Here is a 22,851-nt window from a genome sequence, read left to right as displayed (position 1 = left end):
CAAGGAGACAGAAGACTCGTGCAGAAACGCAGATGTGTGCCAGTGGTGGAGGCTTGGCTGAATTCAGGGAGAAAGAGGAAAATCTTCCCGTGGCCCTCTAACTCCCATTCCCAAGGCGCACCAGGCAGAGTTTCTTCCTAGCCTCCTGGGAAAAACCGTCGTGAGAGTCCAGCAAGTTTTAAAGGCTGGCCAGGTCAGTTTCTGGCCACCATCCGTGGCTCCCAGGGGAAAAGGGAGGGGGCTCAAAGAGCAGCAGAGGAGCGGCGGGGCGTGCCCTGGCTTGGGGGCGTGACCAAGGCGTGGCCTCCGGGTGTCCAATCCCCTTCGCTCCCCTCTCCACCAACCACGCGCCGCTGTGGGCGGACCCTATCGCAGCAACCGTTTCTGGGTGCGATATTTTTCCTTTTTTTTCCTTCTCTTTTCCCCCCCCACCCCCCTCAACTTTGCTTTTTTTGTGAATGAAAAAAGGAGGTCGTGAGCGGTCCCCGGGACTGCGGCGCTCGGCGTCCTAAGACTGCGCGCGTGCGGCGGCCTCGCCCGGCGCCTCGCTCTCCAGCGCGCCGCCTGCAACCTCCGCAGCGCAGCCGGGCGGCGGCGCGGCCCAGCGGCCGGAGGTCCGAGCGGCAGCGCGCAGTCCGGCTCCACGAGCCTCCATGACATTGGGCGCCCGGGGCGCGCGGAGATGCTGATCCGGAAGAGGCAGTGGCTGCAGTGCAGCGCGCGAGGCTGCTCACGCGCCACGGTCCGGCCTGGGCTCCTGTGCCAGAGTTTCTGATCGCACCCGAACCGGGACCCCAGGAGGTTGGATCTCCAGCCGAGAGCAGCGGCGTCTGCGGCGCCCCAACTTGCACGCGCGGAGTGACCCCAGACATCTTACTAAAATGAGCGTGCTTAGCAGGAAGAGATGTGTTCCCTACACTAGAAATTACCCCGTCACATGTAGTGGTGTAAGTACATGATTGATTTCTATTATGGCCAGGTTGCAAACAGCCTCTGCAAACGCGCCGCCTCGCCTTGGCTCAGCCTTCAGCGCCCTCCCCTCTCGTGCCTGAGCCCCTCCTGCTTTCCCCCTCCGGCTCCACTCTTCCCTTGGGCTCTTGCTGATGCTGCTGGGTTCAGAGGGGAGAGAAACTAACCTTTCTTGGGTGTTTTTAGGGAAAAGTATGTGTCTTGCATTGGCGTGGCGTGGCGTGCCCCTCCCCCTTCCCTATTTAGTTCATTAAAAAAAATTGTATGTGCAGAGCAGCATGTCAGGGGGGAAATTAGAGGCTCAGTGGTAGAGGTGTACCTTTTTTCTTTCTTTTATTATTATTATTATTATTATTATTATTATTATTATTATTATTATTATTATCTTTTAAGCCAGTACAATTGGGGTGTTCGCTGACGGTTGTAGCGGTGTTTCTTTGAAGTCAACTCCTCTGTGGTCTGTCCAGATGAGTTTTGGCAAACTATTGGTGGGAATGTTGAGCTTTGTTTGTTAATGTTCGGGTATCCTCGGATTGAAAAGGTTTATCCTGTATTTAGGCTCCTGTTTTTGTTAACGTGATCATTCAGGATCCCTTTGGGCCTTGCTTTACGTTTTCTGCGTGGGGAGGATCCACCCCTCCACCTTCGCCCATATTACAATGTCAGCTTCCTCAGTGGAAGCTCCTTTAATTCTGAAACCAGCCTTTCTTTGCCCCTCTCCTCCCGATTCTCCCTTTCTATCCATCTTCCTTGATTTTTCACTTTCATTTTCTCTATTTTCCTGCCTTTCACGTTTTCTTTTTTTTTTTTTTTTTTTTGGTAAGATGCAGGATGTGGGATATTGGTTGCTAGGAGACAAGCCAGGCTCCCAGGGAGATTGTCGTTTCCTTGACAACCAGACTAGGCCAGCCACAGATGAACAAGCCTCCTATCAGCTGTGGGAGGGAAAGGGGGGCTTTTGAGCTCTGCAAAGAGTGTGTGTAGGGGTGCGGGGGTGGGAATGGGAGCCCTTGAGGTTTGTGGGTAATCTGAGCACACCTTCGGATCTGTCCTGGACAGAGTACAAAGAACTGGGAAAGCAGTTGTGCAGAAGGCTGCTTGTGAAGAGGGGAGTGGTGATCTGGGGACAAGAGTCGGGGGAGGAAATACCAGTGACTTGGGACTGTCAAGGAGTGGAGGAGTGGAGGTTGTGATGCCCAGGGCAGGGTGGAGGGCCATCAGGAGGCTCATGAAGGGATGGGCTGAGACAATTGTGAAGGAAAGTCTTGAGTCACTGAAGAGTGCCAGAGGAGAAGGGGCAGTGGGGAAGTTCACTGAGTGGGTTTGTGTCATCATGTATCAGCTGCAGTGCAGAAAGGAGTAATATTCTAGAGCAGAAATTATATTAACATCGGCATGCTGTATCCAGAGCAGGATCTTCATTTAAGATAGGCCTGATTAGACAAAAAGTTCTCCTGGCTTAATTGGGCCAGCCTGTATCTTAAAGAGAGATATAATTACACATATGGATATGCAATCTAGCATTATATAATACTATATTACATAAGGAGACAAATGCCTCCTTTCACCCAGGCTCTCTTGGCATGAATTTACCAAAACTCAAAAAATTTCTTCCAACACTCTCGGACGCATTTTCTGGAGGTAGAAACTGATGTCCACAAAAAATGAAGAGGTTTGCCTCTTTCTAGATAGGACAATGAAGCTTGCTGTTGCAACAGGGATGATGATTAAAAAAGAGAGAGACAGAGACAGAGAGAGCCAGTTGGTGGATGTCTAAGAGAAGTGTGAGAGACAGCAGAGAGGGGATGAGCTGGAGTGTTCAGGTTAGATAGCAGTTTAGAAAGGCTGCTTCCTAAACTCACGGTCAGTGTTTACTACTCTCCTACTTGTTGGCTTGCTGTCCCCTACTGAACTCTGGAAGCAAAATCACAAGGTCTGTGTGAGTGTTATGTCACAAAGCAGCTAACTTGGACATGCCCCTCGATCCAAGAATCCAGGCCCCTCCTCTGTGCCTCCTCCTCCTGTTTGCTTCCAGACCTACATGCTAGTGAATCAAAACCACAGGAGGAAGTTCTGTTGCCCTCTGGGTTTCTGTCTTCATAGGTGAAACTCTATTTTTTCTTTTCTTTGATCCACCCCATAAAGCAGAAACCACACCTACTTGACTCTTCCTGGTGCCCACACATCCCTCAGCTGTCTAACTTGAGACTAGGAACTGTCAAGGAGGATTTTATGCCCTCAGTTCAGAAGAGGAGAGGAAACAGAAAGCTGATGGCTAGGACAGTTGCCTGGTGGACGGGACCAGGAGGGAGCAGGGATGGTGCAGATAGTTGCCATAGAGACTGGGTCAAAGCTTGTGGCGGACCCCTTGTCGTGGAAGGGTCCAGATCCTGTAAAATTCCGAGGAGGATGAGCCAGTCTCATTGAAGAGTCCTTGCTGCACTTTTTGCTTAGGTTGCTGAGCTGCATCCCCTTGTACAAACCCCAGGTGCCATGTTACTTGAGCATTTCAGTTCTGCATTCCTGCATGTTAGCATCTAGTTACAGCCTGCCAGGGACAGAGCTCCTCTGCTGCTGCTGCTGCTGCTGCTGCTGCTGCTGGTGGTGGCTTGGCTCTGGTCTTGATGGCTCAGCAATAAAGTGCCTGGGCAGCCTCCAGGACTCCTCTGCACTCAGCCTTCCTGGACATGGCCCCAGCCCCGAGATGTCTCGCTGTACGCAAGGAATGAGCAGGGGCAAACTGATAGCCCTAAGCACACCTGCCCTTCCCCTACCTCCTTTCCATCCTGGTTAACCCTTCTAGAAGGGTAGACGCCGATGGAGAGGCTGTCCTCAAAGTCTCCTCAAACTGAGGGCCTCAGCTTTTTTTTTTTTTTTTTTTTTTTTTTTTTTTTTTTTTTAGCTGAGGATCGAACCCAGGGCCTTGCGCTTTCTAGGCGAGCACTCTCCCACTGAGCTAAATCTCCACCCCGGGCCTCAGCTTTTTAACCATTGATACAACTCACTAACTACAGAAGTGCCTTCTGTCTGTTCATCTGATCAGTTACTCTCTGGGATGGACATACTCCTTCTCTGCCTATCACCAAGGAAACCAAGGCAGAAATTTAGGCTACGCTTGACCCTCAGCTTCCTCCAGGACCCAGTTTCCCACATAGACAGTTTGTGTAGCTTCTCCTGAGAGAGTCAGAGGAGTGAGGGTCTTCCGCTCTAAGCCTCTTCCTCTGTAGGAGGTTCGAAGGAGGTAGACCTTACTCTTGGGAGCTGGATGTGGGATGCTGCAGATAGCCCAGATAGGGGATGGGAAGGCCCATGGACCATACAGTGTATCCTTCTCCCTCCATAGAGCGGCTGCCTCCATCCCTATCTCAAAGTAGGTCTTGAGCTGAGAAGACAGACACATGGGCAACTGGACAGAACCAGAGTAAGGAGGGGAGGCTTGTGGCTTCTACAGGTACACAGAAGTCCCCTCCTCAATGAGGCTGCTGGAAAAGCCTCTCCTAGCCCATAAAAGGATAGGGTAGGAGGATGGAGATGAGCAGGCTGGGTCTTGGAAATTTACCATCTGAGAGGGCCAGGGGAACACAGGGTAAGCTGGGAGAGCTGCTGCCCAGCCCTGACATGTCCATTAAATTTTAAAGTGACTCTGCATTAGAGCATGCTGGGAAGGGGTGGGGACCTGGCCCCACGTCTGCTTCTCTCAGCTGTTTGCTCTGCTGCTGCTCCTGCCCCAGGGAAGAAGAGGAGAGAAGAGGATGAGGAAACTACCAGGCAGATTCTCTCTCTCTGGGGGAGTGGGGATTGGGCCAGGCGCAAGGCAGATTCTGCCTTGGGCTCTCTCACAGACTGCCTGCCTGCCTTCATCCAGAAGCCCAGCTGCAGGATGGTGGGGACCAGAGGGAGATAAGCGATCCATCTGGTGGCATTGTACACCTCAGCCTGAATGAACTCCTGTCTCCAGGGGCCCCTGCAAAGCTGCTTCCCTGAATGCTGCCCACTCTTCTCTCTCCACATCAGTTCTAATGTTTGACAAGGCCACAGACACAGTGGAGGAGGGCTGCTTGCACTGATCTTGGTCCTCAGGGGTATAGCATGCCAAACTGTTCTGATACCTCCTTGCCTGCCCCTCAGGTCCCAATTAATGGATTCTGACATGGATTATGAAAGGCCAAACGTAGAGACCATCAAGTGCGTGGTGGTGGGGGACAACGCTGTGGGCAAGACCAGGCTCATCTGTGCCCGGGCCTGCAATGCCACCCTCACCCAGTACCAGCTTCTTGCCACCCATGTGCCCACAGTGTGGGCCATTGACCAGTATCGAGTATGCCAGGAGGTAAGATTCCAAGGCCCCTTGGTTGTGGGGGGTCCATGCTATGTCATTCAAACTGTAGCTTGGTGTCTCTGGAGCTCATGAGAGCCCCCTAGGGGTGGGGCAGAGGTGGATGAAGTAGAAGGAAGCCCACCCCCAGGGAGGTATCTTTGACCATTTGTGTTTTCAGTGGTGTCCTGGTTAGGGTTTCTATTGCTGTGATGAAACACCAGGACCACAAGCAAGTTGGGGAGAAAAGGCTTTATTCAGCTTACACGTCCACATTGCAGTCCATCCCTGAAGGAAGTCAGGACACGAACTCAAGCAGGGTAGAAACCTGGAGGCAGGAGCTGATGCAGAGGCCATGGAGGAGTGCTGCTTACTGGCTTGCTTTCCAGGGCCTACTCCGCCTGCTTTCTTATAGAACTCAGGATCACCTGCCTAGGGATGGCACCACTCACCATAGGCTGGGCCTTCCCCCATCAATCACTAATTAAGAAAATGCCCTCCTGCTGCTGGATCTTATGGAAGGATTTTCTCAATGGAGGCTCCCTCTTTTCAGACGACTAGTTTGTATCAAGTTGACATAAAACTAGCCAGCCCAAATGGGTAAGCCGATGGCTAGGAATCTAGCTTTGGCTGGGTACCATGTCTTGTGCAATTAAGCCGAAGTAATAACATTTTCTCCTCCTGCAATAAGCGTGCTCTCTTGAGGTCTCTGCTGCTTCTGCTCAGCATTGAGTCTCTGGAGATTCCATGTGGACAGCCCTGTCCTCCCCATCAGGGTTGAGCGGGTATCTGCCCTGAGAACCATTGTCCTGTCTCCTCCATGCCCAGGTGCTAGAACGCTCCCGAGATGTGGTAGATGATGTCAGCGTCTCCCTGCGCCTCTGGGACACCTTTGGAGACCACCACAAAGACCGGCGATTTGCTTACGGAAGGTAGGGGAGGCCTTAGGTGCTGGCAGGGAGCCACGCAGGAGAGTTTTCACTCTGTTCTGAGGACCTGAGTAGCTCTATGCGGTAGAAACTGTGAGAATAGTGTGGAGGAGATATGGCCGTGGGTATTCCCTGGGGCTGAAGGTATCCTGGGTTTCCAGGCCTGGTTTGGGTCCCAGCTCTGCAACCTACTGGCTCTGAGCAGTTCTGGGATGACTTTCTCACTGTGAGATGGTGATCATTTCTTTCTTCTTTTTTTCTTTTTCTTTCAATGCTGGATATTGAACCTAGAGCCTCATGCATCATAGGCAAATGCTCTACCACTGATATATATATGTTTTCAGTATATATATATCTATATCCCTTTAAAGCAAAACAAACAAGAACTTTATTTTGAGACAAGGTCTTCCTTGGTTGTCCAGATTGTCCTTGAACTAACTGTTGCCCAGGAAGCCTTGAACTGGAAGTTTTCTGCCTCAGCCTCCCAAATATTCAGCCTATATCACCAGGCCTGTCAAATATAGTAATTTGTGTGTAATGTGTGTGTATATATATATATATATATATATATAGACATATACATGTTCATGTATGTGCAAATTGGCAGGGAGGGAACCTTGCACCCATGTGTATGACTGTGGAGGCTAGAGGACATCAGGATGTCTTCAGTTGTTCTCTACCTTCTTTTCTTGAGACACCTCCCACCCCCTACTACCTCCACCCCTAACATGCTTTCTCTGTGTAACAGCCTTGGCTGTCCTGGAACTTGCTTTTTAGACCAGACTAGCTTGAACACAGAGAGGTGCTCCTGCCTCTGCCTTCCATGTGCTGGGATTAAAGGCATAGACCCAGCAAGACAGGGGTTTTTAACTGGATCCAGAGCACACAGTTGTAGCTGATCTTACTGGCTAGAGAGCCCCAGGGATGCCTTCCCCCTGCCCCCCATCTCCATGCTAGAGATACAAATGCTTACAGCCATGCTTGACTTTTTATGTGAATGTATGAGTCCTGGGGATCTGAACTTAAGTCAACATGCTTACATAGAAATAATTTTATCCACTTAGCCATATCCCCAGCCCCAAAATTATAATTTTTAACTCACAAGACAGCTATGAGGCCAAATGAATCTTTGTGCTTTACTATGCCTACATAAATTATAGTCCCGATTATTTTATGTTGTGTGGAAGATGGTGGAAGTAGGTCCATAAGACAGGGGTAGGCTGTAGTGGAGGGGCAAGGAGCCGGCTAACAGGTAACTACCCGCCAACTTCCTCTGCCTGTAACTTTTCTTTCTCTCCCCCCCAGATCTGATGTGGTGGTTCTGTGTTTCTCCATTGCCAACCCCAATTCCCTCCACCATGTCAAGACCATGTGGTACCCAGAAATCAAGCATTTCTGCCCCCGCGCTCCTGTCATTCTGGTGGGCTGCCAGCTGGACCTGCGCTATGCTGATCTGGAAGCTGTTAACAGGGCCAGGAGACCCTTGGCTAGGTAGGGGTGCTGGTGCTCAGGGAGAGGGAAGGGGGATGGGGACAGAGCGTCGCTATGACTCCCTGCTCAGCCCTAAAGGAGTCCCACTAGCCCGTACATCTCTCCTTCCATTTGGAGCAAATTCACATCAGAGTCATTAACAAGCATGCTTAATCATTCATTCAGTCATTCATTTACTTACTCACTCATTCATCCTTCTGTGTCATTGTATACCACTGTGGGAACCGTCTGGTGCTATATTCTGTGAAGAATGACATGGAGGAGAAGATGTGTGTGAGAATATTTGTATGAAAGGGTCTTATAATTTTGTGATGCCAACACAATTGACTCTTTATGTCATGAGCTCTGCATCTGTGGGTTCAGCCAACGTGAATGGGAATGTCCAGACTCCCCTCACCCCTTCATTATCCTCTAAATAAAGCACGCTAACAACTATAGCAGTGGTTCCCAACCTCCCTAACACTGCGACCCCCTAATTCAGTTCCTCAAGTTGTGCTGACCCCCAACCATAAAATTACTTTTGTTGCTACTTCATCACTGTGATTTTGCTACTGTTATGAATCATAATGTCAACATCTGTGTTTTCTGATGGTCTCAGGCGATCCCTGTGAAAGGGTCGTTTGACTGCCCCCCATGGGTTGTGACCCACAGGTTGAGAAACACTGAGCTATAGCATAGCACTTACATTGCATAAATAATCTAGAAGAGATTTAAAGAACAGCAGGGGTATGCACAGGCTATATAACTACAATGACATTTCATATGAGGGACTCGAGTTTCCAGGGGTTTGAAATCTGAGGGGGGTCTTGGAATTGATCCCCTTCGGACAGCAAGGGACATCTGTGAGTAGATTAAAGGGCAGATGCCTGGGAAAGAATGGCCGGACCCCCCCCACCCCCAACACAAGCTTGTTTTCCCTTCTCCCACACCTCAGGCCCATCAAGCCCAATGAGATCCTCCCGCCAGAGAAGGGTCGGGAAGTGGCCAAGGAGCTGGGGATCCCTTACTACGAGACCAGCGTGGTGGCCCAGTTTGGTATCAAGGACGTCTTTGACAACGCCATCCGGGCTGCCCTCATCTCCCGTCGCCACCTGCAGTTCTGGAAATCTCATCTGCGCAATGTGCAGCGGCCCCTACTGCAAGCACCCTTCCTGCCCCCCAAGCCGCCGCCCCCCATCATCGTGGTGCCCGATCCCCCCTCCAGCAGTGAGGAGTGCCCCGCCCACCTCCTGGAAGACCCGCTCTGTGCCGATGTCATCCTGGTGCTGCAGGAGCGCGTGCGCATCTTTGCCCACAAGATCTACCTCTCCACCTCCTCCTCTAAATTCTATGACTTGTTCCTCATGGACCTGAGCGAGGAGGAGTTGGGGGGCCCCTCAGGGCCAGGGGGCCCCCGCCCAGAGGACCACCGGAGCCACCCTGAGCAACATCACCATCATCACCATCACCACCATGGGCGGGACTTCCTACTTCGGGCAGCCAGCTTTGATGTGTGTGAGAGTGTGGATGAGGCTGGGGCCTCTGGTCCTGCTGGCCTCCGGGCTTCAACCAGTGATGGGATCTTAAGGGGTAATGGAACAGGGTACCTGCCAGGCAGGGGGCGTGTGCTTTCTTCTTGGAGCCGAGCATTTGTGAGTATCCAGGAAGAGATGGCAGAGGATCCTCTGACCTTCAAATCCCGGCTGATGGTTGTGGTGAAGATGGATAACTCCATTCAGCCAGGACCCTTCCGGGCTGTTCTCAAGTATCTGTACACAGGGGAGCTGGGTGAAAATGAGCGGGACCTCATGCACATCGCCCACATTGCCGAGCTGCTAGAAGTCTTTGATCTACGTATGATGGTGGCCAACATTCTCAACAACGAGGCCTTCATGAATCAGGAGATCACCAAGGCCTTCCATGTCCGTCGGACAAACCGGGTTAAGGAGTGCTTGGCAAAGGGCACCTTCTCAGGTATGGGGCATGTTTAGAAGACAAGGGGTTCTCCCTAGAAAGCTTTCTGAGGGGCCTGGGTTATCACCATAATATTGGGAGTTGGCTTCAGCTCCCAGTGCCCTGGAAATGTGGTTGTCCTCTTCTCGGGCCAATAGCTTGGCTGTCTACATCCTGTTACTCCTATCCTATGGCTCCAGAAGTCAGGTGGGTGGTCAGGACCCAGTGACTGCCCTTGGGGCTAATTCTCCAGCATATCTGCTGTGTCTTTACACGATGCCTCTTCTCCTTCTGGACAGATGTGACCTTCATCTTGGATGATGGGACCATCAGCGCCCATAAACCCCTACTGATTTCCAGCTGTGACTGGATGGCTGCCATGTTTGGGGGGCCATTTGTGGAGAGTTCTACCAGGGAGGTGAGGCTGGAGATGGGAAGGGAGAGAATGGGAGAGATATTTACATCTTTGAACTTGAGACAGCATCAGTTAATGGTACTTTCCTCAGCATTGGTCATGTTCTAAGCAAAGTGATGGACTCAAGACAAGTTTATGAGATGCTGCAAGTAGCCAAGAATTCTTCAATATCCCAGGGGAGGGAATTACAGTATCTTAGTAGTTTGGAAAGCTCTCCCGTATATATCTCATTTGATTTATCCAGACATACCTAGCAAACCGAACCTGTTATATGCAGGAAAGGGATGTCCTGAGAAGTTATGCAACTTGTACAAAGTTATATAACTAGGAAAAAAGAGGGTAGGTCTAGAACTCAGGATTGACAATTCCTTGGTTCCTTAATTACATTCTGTTGCTTCCCTGAGACATGTAGAACCACTAGAAAACTCTGTGTTCCAGGGTGAAGGCAGCAGTGTCTGCAGAGAAGGTTTTTATTATTGTTGAGCTATGGGGAGACCTGTTGGAGATAATGTCTTTTGAGATAATGCCATTGAAAAGGGGTTTGATGTAGATCCCAAGGAGGGGGAATGCACCTGTGCGGCCACACAGAGAAGATCAAGAGTCAGCCAAGAAGTTGAGGTGGAGGGATCCTAGTTGTCTGATACCCGGCTCTGGGGTGATTGTGGCAGGAAATGGTAGACTGAGGTGTGAGTGTGGTACAGGGAGCCCACTTGCAGGCTCCTTTGCTAGCTCCAGGACCTGGCTGGTAAGGCTGGAAAGGACCAGCCAGGCTCGAGGTGTCAGAGCATCAAATACAGAATATAAAAGCACATAATGAATACAGACCCCTTTCTCTCTGATCAGTGCCCATCCTCAGCTGACCCATCTTCTTCCTCCTTATTTGCCACCCTCTCGGGTACCAACTCAGGCTAGAGTTAGAAGGGGCTTGGTGACGAGCCCTTAGAAATGTTCTCCTGAATCTAATCCCTCTTTTCCATCCCCCGCCAGACTAGCAGAGCAGCCCAGACTCAGCTCTTGGTGTTTTCCATCATCTCTGCCTCCTGGACCCACCAGTTGTCCATCACTCCATCTTCTAGTTCACATTTTCTACTTTGTACAGATGTATAAAATTCAAAGTATCCCCATGAGGTTTTCCCAGCTGGTCTGTAATCTCTTTGGAGAGCAGGGACATGGTCTTTGACAACTGCCAGGTACCCCTGTTGCCCCCTACCCCAGTTCCCACCCCTTAGACCATGCTCATCAGAGCCTTGACTGAAAAACTGAACCAAGAGCAATCTGCGATCACGCTGGGTGAATTAGAATCTGAGCGCCCTAAGGTTTCTGGAAAGGAAGTGCACAGGGAAAGACGAGCAGAATAGTTAAGAGCTGAACTGGTCTCTGAAGTGGGGAGTAGGAGTTGGGTATACAGGATATGGGGCCAGGATTCTTTGAAGCCTCAGGGGCCTGTGTGCCCTGGGCACTTCTCAGCACCGTAGACACATTTTTAAGTGCCACCCGATTGCCAGCAAGTCCAGAGAGACTCGCATCTGATGAGAAGGCAGTTTTTGTTTCCCTGCCGCTCTGAAGAGGTCCCAGAGGCCCAAAGCAGCAGCGCTGAGCAGACAGCTGGTTCCCTTTGCTCATTCTGTAGCCCACTTTAGCTATTCCTGCAAGCACCGGGGGCTCAGGGGAGTAGCTGACCCAAATGGCCCCTTCAAGCATCCTCCCTGCCAGAGTGGCATCAGGAAGATGCCAAGAATCTAGGTCCCTTTAGAAGACACGAAAGCCCCACTCACTAATGCTGTCAGGTCGCCGAGGCTCGGTGCCAAGGTTCTGGGGGTTCCCTAAGCAGATTCAGGAACAACCCAGGAAGCTAGTTGGCTGGGGGAGACTGGCCCACCAAGTTAGGTCTTCAACTGCCAGGACCAAGGTGCTCTGGGCCACCCTAGACCTCAGGCCACCTGCCTGCTTCTTCCCACCCTAGGTGGTATTTCCGTATACAAGCAAGAGCTGCATGAGGGCTGTGCTGGAGTACCTCTACACGGGCATGTTCACCTCCAGCCCGGACCTGGATGATATGAAGCTCATCGTCCTGGCCAACCGCCTCTGCCTACCGCACTTGGTGGCCCTCACAGGTAACTAACTAACTGCAGTGTACAGGGACCTCCCTGGGGCAAGCTCATGGAGACCCCAGGGAGTGATTATGTATCTTTTGTTACCTCTCTCCTCTTGGGGACAGACTGGGATGCTGAGGGAAAAAAAATGCTCTTAGAATTCAGTCTGCTGGGGCCTGGCGAGATGGCTCAGTGGTTAAGAGCACTGGTGGCTTGCAGGAGGACCCAGGTTCAATTCCCAGTTCCCACATGGCAGTGCTCAGCTGTCTATAACTTGTTCCAGGGGATCCAACACCCTCACACAGATATATATGGAGACAAAACCCAAATGCTCATAAAAAAAAAAAAAAAAAGAATTCAGTCTGCTGATGTGTGTAGGTTTTTCCTGAGGACATAGATGTGCAGTGTGTGTTGGTCTTGGTGGGGTCACCTTGGAGGTCTCATGACATCACAAAATGGTCTTTACAGGAGATGACACTTTGACCTTCACTTGGGCAAGGTCAAGAAGTCAGAAGGACTAGAACATATTTCTGCTTCTGCTGTGTGTTCCTTCTGGTCAGCTTCCTGCTCTTCTCTTCTTCCTCTCCTTTGACTTTCCCTTGTCTTCCTTCTTCCAGAAACATAAAGCAAACATCGACTAACCCCTCATAGTTCCTTGTGAGGATTGTGTAAGCTGGGCCTGGTACTAGAGGCTGTGATCAGCGCTAACAGGAAGCAGAGGCAGAAGGAGCCTAAGTTCAAGTTTCACCTGAGCTACAGAAGAAGTTTAATTATTCCGGGCAGTTTAGCAAACCCTGTCTCAAAGAAAGTGGGTAGTGATGGGGATGTAGCTCAGTGGTGGTACCTGCCTTCTTGTGAAAGGCCCTGGGTTTAGTTCCTATTATCAAACAAACACACACACAACACAACACACACACACACACACACACACACACACACACACACACACACACACGGGGTAGGGGGAGGCAGAGAGGGAGAGAGGAGACATTATGAGAACCATAGCTCAGCTTTTAAAACGAGCCAATCCCAGAAGCCCTCAAGGCAAAGAGAGATGTGGGCAATGGGGAGATGCAGCAGGAGGCAGCCAGGGTCCTCAGTGGAAGAGGATCTAAAGAAGGAGACCCAGGCAGGCCAGGCAGACAGCTTCTATGGATGTTGGGGTTGGTGCTTGTGTTGCTGTTGACTTTGATGTGGTGTTAGTGTTGAGGTCAAGACAGGCCAGGAAAGGGCAGAGAGGAGAGCCTTAGAACTTAGACAGGCAAGGGCCAGTGCCAAAACTGGAACCCTGGGCAGTTAAAGATCATGGCAGACACCAGGGAGATAGCAGGTCTGTGATGAGAGAGGATTTAGAGGGGACATGTCAGTCATGGGAAGAAGGCAGACATCATTATTAGGACAGAATATTAAGTGCCAGGCCTATAGGGGGAGTCCAGTGGCCTAAATTAGGGGCAAGAGGGACTTTCAGAGGGAGTAACAGCTACATCTCTAAATTATAGTTACAGCACCCTTTGGTGCCCATGGAAAATGGTGTGATCTTTCCAGAGGCCATAACATTTCAAATTCTGACATGTAGTAATTCTATTTTCAAAAGAAGATCTCTAAAGAAATTACTTCAGGGAAAAACTAAACCCATAAAGATATTTTCTAGGATTCTTTTCATTAGGGCAGAAATTGGAAGCAAGCTGGAGAAGCTCACATAGGTAATTTTCACATGGCTGCCGTTTAAAATGTCAAACTGCCCTGCCTGTGGAAGGCCTTGCAGAAAGTAACATCTAATTACTTTACCCGGAAATGATCTGTGAACTTCAGAAAATGGGCACCTAAAACATGACTGTGCGCCTGGTTAAGGGTCTGTGGGAGATGCAGTTGGTGAATATAAAGCCATTTACATTTTCTGAAGTTATCCCTTCATACTTAAACTTGTTTGTTGTTAAATACAACACAAATAAGTGAATGTATGCTCCATTTAATGAATTATATAGCAAAATCCTTTTTTAATCTTGATGGATGTCAGGAGTTTGAATCTCCCTGGCCACACCAGAAGTTCCCACCCCTTAATCCCATTACATTTCCTCTCTTCTCCCTTGAGGAAACCACGCGGCCCACTACTCTTTTGGTCTTACACTTTCTCTATGTAACAGCTCTGACTGTCCTGGAACTTGCTTTGTAGGCCAGGCTGACCTTGAACTCACAAAGATCTGCCTACCTCTGCCTCCCGAATGCTGGGATTAAAGGGTGCACCACCATGCCCGGCTTGGTTTCATTTTTGTGTCATCTTTTGAATTTCATTGAATCGGTTCATTAAAAAAAAAAAAAAAAAAATCTTCCTAAAGTTATTTGTTGAAAAACAAAAGCTGTCATAATCTGCTCTCTGCTGCTGTGATTAAAAAGAAAAAAAATATCCAAAACCAACTTGGGGGATGAAAGTGTTTATTTAGCTTACAAGTTACAGTCCCTCATCAAGGGAAGCCAGGGCAGGAGCTGAAGCAGAGACCATGGAGGAGTGCTGTTTATTGGCTTGCTTTTTGAAGCTCACTCAGCTTGCTTTCTTATATAACCAGGACTACCTTACAAGGATTGGTTATGCCCACAGTGGACTAGGCCCTCCCTCACCAATCAGTAATGGAGAAAACACCTCCACAGACATGCCCACAGCCAGTCTCATGGAGGCAAATCCTGGACTGAGGGTCCCTTATTGTGGAATATTATTTTAACTCTGCAAAGGAGTGCTGCATTTGTTTAACTATGTAAAGATGTGTTGCTGTTTCGCCTTGCCTGCCTAAGGCACCTGAGTGGTCTAATATAAAGCTGAATGGCCAATAGCTAGGTAGGAGAGGGATAGGCGGGGCTGGTGGGCAGAGAGAATAAATAGGAGGAGTCTAAGCCCGGGAGAAGAAGGAGAGGAGAAGGGAGAAAGATGGAGAGACCGCCTGGAGCCAGGCAGCTGCCAGCCAGCTAGACACGGAGAAGGACATACAGAAAGAAGGGTAAAAAGCCCTGAGACAAAATGTAGATGATGAAAAACAGGTTAATTTAAGTTATAAGAGCTAGTAGGACAAGCATAAGCTAAAGCTGGGCATTCATAACTAGTATTAAGTCTCCGTGTCGTGATTTAGAGCTGGTTGGCAGCCCAGAAGAAAGCCTGCTCCACCCCTCTTCCCAGGCTGGCGCTAGTTTGTATCAAGCTGACAAAAAGTAGCCAGCCCACTCCAACTCTGGCCTATACATTTATTTATTTGTTTGTTTATTTATTTATCCATTGTGTGTATGTGTGGTGCTCTGAGGACAACTTTTGGGAGTTGGTTCTTTCCTTCATCCTGTGTGCTTTGGGGATCAAACTCAAGTGGTCAGGTTTGGCAGCAAGTGCCTTGACCTCCTGAGCCATCTCACAGCCCTATTCTGGTCTTTTGGTCTTACAGTTTCCTGTGGTCTAGATTATTACTGATTGCATTCCTTTCTTTTTTTTCTGAGAAGGGGTCCTTCTGTAGGCTAGGCTTGCTTCATACTCTGATCCTCCTGCCTCCACCTTATAAATGCTGACATTATAGTTATGCACTACCACACCTTGTTTATGTGGTACTGGGATGGAACCTGGGACTTCATGGTAGACCAGTACTCTACCAACTGAGCTATATCACCCCAGTCCCACAATTCCAGGTTCATGGTGTAGCTAATATAATCCTCTCCCCAGCCTATTTCTTGTAAACTGGCTATTCAATTTAGGATCTAGATCCTGGTGCACTTAAAAAAACAACTGCCCAATAGGTTATTTCTCTTCTTCAAGAGATGGTTTGCCTGGTTTTCTCTCTCTCTGTCTGTGTGTGTGTGGTTTTATCAGCTTTTAACTATCACTGCCTAGATTTATCAACTAATTGGCTGCTGCAAAAAGACACTATCCCAACTCAGCCATTCTTTCTTCTCCCAAGCGAGACACACCCATCACTTACTGTTTGGTTACCTCGTAACTGAGTTTCTGTAGGAAAGACAGTAATACTTGGTCCTTTCCTTTGATGTATAAATTTTTGAGATATAGCTCTTTCCTTCCAGCCTTGAGGGTGACCAATTTGTGTGTGTGTGTGTGTGTGTGTGTGTGTGTGTGTGTGTGTGGTTTTTTTGTTTTTTTGTTTTTGTTTTTCGAGACAGGGTTTTTCTGTGTAGCTTTGGTGCCTGTTCTGGATCTGTAGACCAGGCTGGCCTCAAACTCACAGAGATCCGCCTGGTTCTGCCTCCTAAGTGCTGGGATTAAAGGCGTGCGCCACCACCGCCTGGCTGTGTCTGTGTATTTTAAAATATTATCATGTACAAACTTGATTGGTTTCATTTAAATGTTTTTATTCTTTTTTGTTGCTGTTGTTTTTAAGACAGGGACTTATAAAGCCCAGGCTGGCCTTGAACTTGCTATGTAGCTTAAGCTGGCTTTGAACTCCTGGTCCTCCTGCCTCATCCTCCGGTGCTAGGATTGTAGACATGCACCGACACTTTCATTCTTAATGAAGTTCAAATACTGTACTTTAACCAATAGCAGTCTCTTTGGGTCTGCTCTGGAGCCCTTGGCTTCCTTCCTGTCTGGAATGAAAAGATGTCCTAGCTCCACCCTGTACCTTTATGTCTCAGACCTGGAATCAGCCATTTCTCCGAAACACCCTGGTTTCTCTGTGGTGATGACCTGGGGCTGTACATGCTGAAAGGCCTGGTCTCTTAGAGTTGACAATGGAAATGCTCACTGGTCTTGTGATACTTCCTGTTCCGGGGTCTTTCCTGAGGGAGGAGCTGGAAAAAAAAGTATTCATCTTTTAAGGGCAAAACACCTCATGGGTTTATTCTGATACTTTGAATTAAATTCAGGACCAAGGGAGTTTACTTCCTCCATGTAAATGTTTTAATGTAAACTGGAAGATGCATGCACCATTTGTTAGTAAAGTTTTAAACTACTATAAGTAACTAGGTTTAACCCACAGTTCTAGATCAGAGTTCTTAGGCTGTTTTCATTTTCAGCAAGCACGAGGCTTCTGGCCCTCTTCATCAGTGGCTAATACTGTGACCCTCTGTCATATCAGATTATATAGCAGGACATATGTAGTTTGAAAAGGACCTCCTAGTAAGCTCAGCATCTTCTTCATTTCCTATCCCTCCCCCACTTGAGGTCATACCCTCATGCCTGATTCTCCCCAACAGGCATAAACTTAAAGTCTCCCTTGGACTTTCTGGCCCGTTGGGACTTATTCATGGCCTGACCAGTTCGAACCCTTCCCTGTAACAATCCCGACATGGAGGGAACATAAGCAGTGCGGATCCTTTGCCATGTTTCTTCAGCTGATTGTTGGCTGTATGTGTGTGTCACAGAGCAGTACACAGTGACCGGGCTGATGGAAGCAACCCAGATGATGGTGGACATCGATGGGGACGTCCTTGTGTTCCTGGAATTGGCCCAGGTATCGTGGCAGGGGAAGAGATTGACAAGGCCCATAGGCAGAGGATAGGGTTCTGGGAGGTGATGGTTGGGATAGTGGACAGCCTTGGCTGGCCAGCTGGGTAGAGTTTATATCATCTTACATACCAGGAAGCAACTAGAGAACTTTTGGACATCTGCAAAGACAGAGGGGCTGACACCACAGGACATCAGAGGGGACCCCAGAATAGGGCTGGAGTCATCTAGGGGGTACTGAGGATGCCCTCTCCGTAGTTAAGTGCCTGCCTCCTTATTGCCAAACAGAGTCACAGTGCCAGGGGTTTGGTCTTTGAGTGTGGCTGGTGCCAGGTTTTCTAAACTTGGTTGCCCATTTCTTCGCGCAGACTGTTTTGTCTGCAGATGGGAGGCGAAGGGCACTGGGTGGGGTTAAGAGCTGAGGAGGACAGATGACAGAGGAAGGGCGTGTGGGACAAGGATATCAGTAGCACGGATGCTGGAAGGCACTTGTGGGGTTGGTAATAGGGCCTAGGAGCCCATATCACGCATTGTCTTCCTCAATTTCTGGGTTAGCTCGCGTATGAGGGTGGGCCCTTTATGACTGCAGAGCACCTGCGGGCACTACCCAGTGCGGCTGCCCCGTAGGCCTCTATGCGGAGACCCTGCTCCAACCGGGATGCGTTTCTGTACCATTCACAGTTCCACTGTGCCTATCAGTTGGCCGACTGGTGTCTCCACCACATCTGCACCAACTACAACAACGTGTGCCGCAAGTTCCCACGGGACATGAAGGCCATGTCCCCAGGTGAGCCCCTGCGCCAGCCCCAGCAAGCTTCTGTATGTAGCAGGAGCTAACCTGGACCACGGGCAGGAGTGGGCTTCGTGCTGACCCGGGCCTACCCCGCTAACTCAGCACCCTTTGCATTGCGCTGCAGAAAACCAGGAGTACTTCGAGAAGCACCGGTGGCCGCCGGTCTGGTACCTGAAAGAGGAGGATCACTATCAGCGTGCGCGGAAGGAACGCGAGAAAGAGGACTATTTGCACCTGCGGAGGCAGCCCAAGCGGCGGTGGCTGTTCTGGAACAGTCCCTCATCACCGTCCTCCTCAGCGGCGGGCGCGGCATCGCCGTCCTCCTCCTCGGCCGTGGTCTGAGATGCCGCCACCCTCTTCGGATCCCGCTGCTGTTGTCCTCATTAGCCCTCATCCCTTCTGCTCTTCTTTATCATCCTCTCCACCCGACAGGGGACGAGGGAACTCACCTAACCAGGGCCCTAAGGGCACAGCTGTTCTCACCAGGCAATATGGCTCAGGCCAAGAGGAGCCACCAGACCCTGCAGATCCGAACAGGGTCCACCTACAAATTCCAGGCAGGGCAGGGAAGCATCTGCTCCGAGGTGGGGAGCAGGAAAAGAACTCGGAGCTCTTGATAGTCTCTCTCTCTCTCTCTGGACTTGACAATAGAGTCAACGGAAGAAAGCTTCCCTGTACATGGGCTTGTCTGTATTGGTCTCTGCTTTGGCCGGGGAGGCAGCTTCCTCCCCAGGCGCTGGTCATGTTTTCCCACCAACAAACTTGAGGGTTGCGAGTATTTTGTGAGCATGGTCCTATGGGCTCACTCAGATCCCGCTTGAGAAGTCAGGGTGGGAAAGAAGTCTGCAGAGCCCCACATCAAGGCTTCTGCACCGGGAGATGTGGCTGCTGGGGAGGGGGAGGGGAATGGAGTAAACTGCATCCCGCTAGCATCTTTTCAGGGCTACTTTGGGCAATGCAGACAGACCTAGTGGTGGGCGGCAGCATCGATTGAGGGTTCAGGTTTGGAGGCAGTACAATGAGCCTTCTACTTCGCCCCTCCTGCACTCCTCACATTTGGACAGGAATGTAGGAGAAGGAGGAAGGGTGGGTTCTGTGCTCAGCAATCCATGCTTCTCTAGGCCTCTTCCCCCGTCTCTTGGGTGGCACTGCTTTTTATGGGGTGAGGCAAAAGTAGCCCAACAAATGAAAACCAAACTCAAAAGAAAAGCACCACCAAGACCACTCTATCCTTTGGGCACCCCTCCTTCCCCCCAAGAAAGAATGAAGTTCCAAAAAGAGACCCTGGAGGGAATACATTTACAAAGCCCAAGGAGGCCTCTATAATAATGTGGCTATGAAGGGTCAGTAGTACCAGCCACTCCAATGCCTTTCAGGAGAGGACTGGTCCCCTCCATATCTGAGGCTGCTGTTGCCCAAGGCTTGATGGTTATAGGTTGCAGGCTTGCAGGGAAGGTTTTGGCTTCCGAGCTTAAGTAGCTTTGGACGTTTTCCATCTCGATAAAGGCTAGCCTCCTCTTCCAAGGGCGACTTCACAGGATGTGCACGGAGCATGTGCTTTCGGGGATGGGGTGGGTGGAGTGGGAGGCTTTTGGCAGGGATTAAATGCCAGGAAAGGACACACTGGAGAAGAGGTCACACAACTCACCCTGGTTCTGGCTGAGGATAAAGGGGAGAGCTGGGCGGAAAGGAAATGTTAGTCCAGAGAAGAATCTGGGTGACTGGAGAAAGCACAATAACTTGAAGCCCCCATGGAACAAACACTAGGCCTCAGTTGACCCTTTCCATTTCCTAATTGTGATCCATACTTCACTACCTGTTAGCATGTTTTAGACTTAGGAGGTAAAGTCCCATGAGGCAGTAGGAAGTACTGACTGATCTCTGGGACCTAGATAGATTGCTTAGGTCTGAGATTAAAGCAAACCCGGAAGCAAAGGCAACCCTCCAATTGTGTGGTACCAGGACCTAGAGTTCTGATCTTGCCTTGTCAGGAGGAACAGGCAGTAGCAGGTCTTCCAGAGTGCCGAACTTGGGAGTCTGTGCCTGGACCCACCAAGACTGCAGCTGCCTCTTGGTCAAGTCCTCCGGAATTGCCGGAGGGGGGAAGCGTGTTGTGTGCTGCCCTCTGCTGGCTAGTGCGCCCTCCTGCAGCCAAGCTCTAAATGGCTTCAAGCGGGAAGATGAGGAGTCTGTAAGCACCGGAAAGGCAGGCAGCCTCTCACACCTTCCTTTGAGGACAAAGTTAGGGGTACATCTCTTGGGAGCTGCAGGTAATAAGTAGAGTCCAGTCCTAAGGAGCAAGGGGGAATTGGGTCTCCCAGTTGAGCAGCCTGGGCATTCACTAGTGATGAGGATGGAAAGGGACAGGCCAGTGGGAGAAAGTGAAGATTTGTGGAGTTGGTGGAAGTCCAAGGAAAACCATGCCCTAGCCAGGCCAGTTCACCCCTCAGGGACCCCCCCCTCCCACCCCACCCCCTAGCTGTCAGAGCCAGTGTGCACCAGGTGGAGCCCTCCAGCCTAGTAGAACCACCCAGGGGGGCTGAGTGAGCCAGGAAAGGGGAGGTATACATTACAGTCTCAGTCCATGGGTGCTCTGGATCCAGGGAGACAGAAGCAGGAGACAATCCAGTGGGGGGCAAGTCTCTGGCATGCAAGCCCCCCTGTCAGGGTGGGCAGGGACAGAAGAATGAGCTCCCCTGGACTATGTCACTCAGTATTGTCTTAGAGGATGGGGGCAAAAACAAATGAACAACAAAAAAAACCCCACACCTTTTTATATAAGGTTTCATATTTAATTTGGTCATGAATTCATAATACATGAGTATTTTGTACCTAATGGCATGCCTTGTTTTATTTATTTTACGTTACCAACATGTTTCCAAGGAAGTCAAAGAAAGGGCATCAAATGTGGTGGTGAAACATATACCTACTTTGGGGCTGGTCCAGTGCCCAGCAAACCCTGATGGACAGTTCCAACATCTGCATGTAGGCACATTGCGGATACCCAGAATAACAGCACCTCCAGGCACTGTCCTGCTGTGTGGCTAGAATGTGTTGGAGGAGGTTTGGCCAGAAGTTGGGCTGACAGACTGAGGATTTAAGGAGATGGTTCAATGGTTTAGAGCACTTGCTCTTGCAGAAGACCTGGGCTCAGTTCCCAGCACCCACATAGTGGATCATACCATCTGTAACTCTAGTTCAAGGTGATCAGAGGTCGCTGTCTGACCTACAAGAGCACCAGGCATGTATGTCAGGCACATATACGCAGGCAAAACACTCATACACAAAGAAAAAATCAATTATTTACCTTTACATTTTTTATTAAGAAAATTTTTTCATTCATTTTACACACCAAAGATCCCCCTCTTCTCTCCTCCTGCTCCCCCTCCAACCTCCCCTCCCAACCCACCTCCCAGTGGTGGCATACTCATTTAATCCCAGAACTTGGAAGGCAGATGCGGGCAGGTCTCTGAATTGGAGGCCATCCTTTTCTGCATAGTGAGTTCAAGATTAACTAAGGTTACATACATATTTAGAATCTGTCTCAAAGACAAATTGGTTTTTTAAAACAGAATAGGAATCGACGACAAAAATCTGAATGTGCCAGCTCTCTCTAGAAATCCCCATCACAGTATTTTAAAAGTAATTATTTATGGCTATGGTGATGCACACAAGTAATTCCAGTTTGAAGGAGGCTGAGGCAGGAGGATTGTGGGTGAGGGCAGTCTGGGATTCATAGCCAAGACCCAGACTCAAAACCAAAACCCAAAGAATTGACATTTCAGTGTTTAGTATTGTACAATGCTCAGGTGCTTACAGAGATCACGGTCCTCAAGTATGGGTTTTTATGCCCCAATATGGCCCAGGGCTTGATTCACTAGAACTGAGAACTCATGAGTTACTAGTATTTCACATTCATATATACCATCCCTGAGAGCATGCAGATATCAGGAGCAAGTCTCTGTCCCCTCCTCCCTTGACCCCAGGAAGGACTCAGAGTCACTAATATTAAATGCACAGGAACTTACTAGGCACCTCTAGCCTAACGTATCTCCCATCTCTTTACCCCAGCCAGAGATGAGAAGTCTAGATAGGAACCAACAGTATAACCCTGTAAAAGGGGACTCGTGAAATTGGCTTACATGCCTAGAACCAGAGAGCCCTGTTGCCTCTCAGTTCAAATAAGAGGAGTCAAAAGATACCCTAAACCAAGGCTGATGGTCTGAGACACCTTGGAGAGTGACTGGGGTTGAGTCCCGGTGGAAAGGTCAGAGAGGCTGGAGAAAGGTGCCCCTGGTGATGGTGGTGGCAGCAGACAGACCGTGAAGAATGGAGTTTGCAGGCACCGGCTGCCTCCTCCTCCTCTTTCATCCCATTCACGGCCCCAGCCTATTGGATAATGCTACTCAATCTATGGCAAGTCTTCCCATCTCAGCTGCTGTTCTACATGTCAATCCTCTGTGGAAACGTCCTCGCAGACACACCC

At 49.8% G+C, this 22,851-nt stretch overlaps 1 protein-coding gene across 1 annotated transcript; it reads left to right on the top strand.

The window, feature by feature from the left end:
• The first annotated feature begins 405 nt into the window (after positions 1-405).
• Positions 406-21,196, top strand: Rhobtb2 (Rho related BTB domain containing 2). Its single transcript, XM_036199184.1, has 10 exons — positions 406-947; positions 5,098-5,299; positions 6,113-6,216; positions 7,519-7,704; positions 8,639-9,657; positions 9,936-10,054; positions 12,015-12,165; positions 17,491-17,579; positions 18,254-18,359; positions 18,490-21,196. Exons 2-10 carry the CDS (start codon positions 5,108-5,110, stop codon positions 18,705-18,707), a joined length of 2,184 nt encoding a protein of 727 aa, XP_036055077.1. The 5' UTR covers positions 406-947; positions 5,098-5,107; the 3' UTR covers positions 18,708-21,196.
• Positions 21,197-22,851: the final 1,655 nt, after the last annotated feature.

This window comes from Onychomys torridus, chromosome 9 (assembly GCF_903995425.1).
Source record: "Onychomys torridus chromosome 9, mOncTor1.1, whole genome shotgun sequence".
NCBI classification, from domain to species: Eukaryota; Metazoa; Chordata; class Mammalia; order Rodentia; family Cricetidae; genus Onychomys; species Onychomys torridus.
This window is presented reverse-complemented; position numbering and strand designations above follow the sequence as displayed.

Coding starts and splice junctions, on each gene's coding strand:
- Rhobtb2 (XM_036199184.1), top strand. CDS start 5,108: ATGGATTCTGACATGGATTATGAAAGGCCAAACGTAGAGACCATCAAG. Junction 12,166..17,490: donor GCACTTGGTGGCCCTCACAG/GTAACTAACTAA, acceptor TGTGTGTCACAG/AGCAGTACACAGTGACCGGG. Junction 18,360..18,489: donor CATGAAGGCCATGTCCCCAG/GTGAGCCCCTGC, acceptor ATTGCGCTGCAG/AAAACCAGGAGTACTTCGAG.